A 3,138-nucleotide genomic window follows, 5' to 3' on the forward strand; every position below is an offset into this window, starting at 1 on the left:
AATCCTCCCATATTCATTTACTACTTCAATCATAAATTGATTCAACATGAACCAACCAAAGAAAAACCACTCACTTAGGTGATGATTACACAAGCCCATCATGTCCACACACAACCATGTACATGATGATATGGCATTATTATTTTTCATTACAAGATATAAATATATATAGAACGATCGAAGCAAAAGGAAGTAGTGAATTGTTATGATTATTAGGGATTATTGTTTGAGTCTTATTATGTCGAGCGTGGCTTTGAGGACTGACTGGGGGCTTCGTCGAAGTTTCAAGTATTCCTTGTATGGAATCCACGGATAAGCCGGGGCTTGGCCCAAAGCTTCTAACAGCTCAGGTATTGGTGCAACCTTGTTGTCCGCCGCTGGTCCATGTCCTGACACTATTGATATTCTTGTGTTTTTGTTGTTCACCACTGCTCTATGTGTCACACTCTTGTACAGGTCATTGGTAAGGATCTGTCACATACACATAAAACAATGCATCATCACTTACTATGTATAAATTTATTTTCAATTTTTAAATATTATAATTAACAACTCATTATTATTTCTAAGTAATAAGAATGAGAATTGCTCCAACACCACAAGGACTCTTGCTCTTGGTGCAATTCAATATCAGGTCCCACTTATTTGAATTTAACAAGTATTATAGGGCATCGCTAACCAATCATAGGGTGCCAACTCAAGAGTCAAAGAAAACTCTAACGAGTATGTATCCGGTCCAAATCCAAAACCGGTCCAAAAAGAGAGTCAAAAGAGTCATTTGTGATTCGGGGATAGTGAGCCAAAAAGAGCCAACGAGTCACTTGCAATCGAGTCGTCCAAGATTGGTGAGCAAAAATAGCCACCATCTTGAGGGAGATGTTAGAGAATAGAATCTCACATGGAAAGTATGTGAGATCATCATATTATTTATAAGAGCATGGGTTACTTCACTTATCACCAATTATTTTTTATATGGAACCTCATGCTTCTTACCATGCACCACTTTCCACCTTCTAACACATACTGATCTTGCTTTGAATATAATTCAATATCGGGTCTCACTTATTTGAATGGTGTTAAATTTCAACACTCAATAAGAATAGCTATATAAGCGCATCAATGATAACAAAAATAATGAATGGTGAAACTGAATTCATATACATATATACCTGCATGTGATCACCAAGGTCAACAATAATGGTGTTAGGCATGGCTTTCCAACGCACATATTTTCCTTTGTGTAGGATTTGAAGGCCACCGACGTCGTTTTGGAAAATGAAGTTTATAAGGCCTGAATCGGTATGAGGTAGGAGGCCAAGAGCTTGGTCAGGGTCTGGACAAGGTGGATAATAGTTTGAAGCCAATAAATGTAGCCCTTCATCCCAATTGGTAGCCTTCTCTAAGCAATTAGGTTCCAATCCTAATGTCTCAGATATTGCTCTCATTAACACTGTTGATATTTCTCTTGTTCTTTCACAATACTCTTCTACTGCCTCACTGAAATTATCATATATAAAACTTTTAAATAAATAATATAAAACCTTTACATACAAATTATTACTTTAGTTAAATCGTAATAATATATAAGTACCTAAAGCCATGTGGTTTGTAGGGAGAATGAAATTGAGGATGAACAAGCATCTTAATAAAAGCCCTCCAAATAAAGTATTTACTACTGCCCATTGCATTGGAATCAAAATTGGTCCCATAATTTATAGGTTCCATCACATCTGTAGAGCCTTGGAACTCGATCTTCTCCTCTTCTGTCATACTGAAAAAACTCTCACATGCTTCCATCAATTTCTTCATTACACTATCCGAAATACCATGGTTCGCCAACTGATCCATCAGTGCAGAAATATAAGAACACATTAATTTGTGTATACATACATATATATATATAGGACAATTCGGTGAGGCTCTTCGCAATTTTTTTTAATGACCGTGTATATTGTAGTTGTTTAGAACATCCTGCAAATTTTTAGAAAATTCTGAATAATTTACCGTACCGAAAACTAGGTTCAAATATATTATTTTTCACGGTCATAAAAGAAATTAGTCACGCTTGCAACAATATGTTCGAACCTAGTTTTCGGTACTGTAAACTATTCAGAATTTTCTAAAAATCGCGCCAATATTCTAAATAATTACAATATACACAGTCATAAAAAAAATCGTCTCAAAAACTGTTTAAAGATCGAGAAGTCCCACCAATAAAACTTAAAGTAGAGTTGCCATGTATATGCATGTAATGTAATGAATAAGTCTGTATGTATGTATGTATGTATATATATATATATATAACATATGCATGTTTATGTTTATGTATACCTGGAAGAAACCCCATTCCTGACAGGCCTTGCGGAGGTCATGGAGGATTTTGGAGCGTTGATGAAGGTCGCCAGAGGTGAGAAGGGAGATATCAATGGTGGGGATTGAATACTCAGAGTCATTAGAGTCCACTACTTCTTCATCGCTCGGTTTCACATTGATCTCATATTTGGATGCCAATGAAGAAGAAACTGTAGTATCTGACCAATCATCGCTCCCTACTTTCACACTCATAATCGACACATCATGATCTGTTCCAGCCATGGATATTAATTGAACAAACTTAATATATATATATATATATATATGATTAGGCTTTAGTTTAGTTATGAAGAGCTTAAGCATTTACGTTTTCATTTATAGGCAACGAATACATAATATTTTATTATGATCATCTACGCCAGTACTTGATTTTTTTTTAATTTAATATTGTCTATAAAATTTTAGATTTATTTTTACTTTTGTGTACAGCAAAATTAATTTTTAAATTTTGTGAAGAAAATATATTTTTTTCAATGTAGACATGTGTGTACGCATATATAATTCTAAATAACAGACAAAGGATATTGTTAAAAAATTGGTAATTAATGATTATTTTAGTTTTAATATTGTTGATGATTATTAAAAAAAATGAATAATAAAGTATAACGATAGAAAAAGAAATTTGTAATTCAAATGTTACTAGAATTAAGTATTGTCAATGATAAAAAATTTAAATTGTGACCATTAATTATTGGTGGTTTGGTCGTATGGCGACTAATTAATAAAATAATATGCACGATTATCATTATAATATAATATGTATAA

At 33.3% G+C, this 3,138-nt stretch overlaps 1 protein-coding gene across 1 annotated transcript; it reads right to left on the reverse strand.

Moving 5' to 3' along the window:
* Nucleotides 1-219: 219 nt before the first annotated feature.
* Nucleotides 220-2,595, reverse strand: LOC133792609 (2-oxoglutarate-dependent dioxygenase 19-like). Its single transcript, XM_062230517.1, has 4 exons — nt 2,332-2,595; nt 1,592-1,839; nt 1,170-1,497; nt 220-471 (listed from the first exon to the last, which is right to left on the reverse strand). Exons 1-4 carry the CDS (start codon nt 2,593-2,595, stop codon nt 220-222), a joined length of 1,092 nt encoding a protein of 363 aa, XP_062086501.1.
* Between the last annotated feature and the right edge of the window lie 543 nt (nt 2,596-3,138).

Source organism: Humulus lupulus, chromosome 7, assembly GCF_963169125.1.
Source record: "Humulus lupulus chromosome 7, drHumLupu1.1, whole genome shotgun sequence".
NCBI lineage: Eukaryota > Viridiplantae > Streptophyta > Magnoliopsida > Rosales > Cannabaceae > Humulus > Humulus lupulus.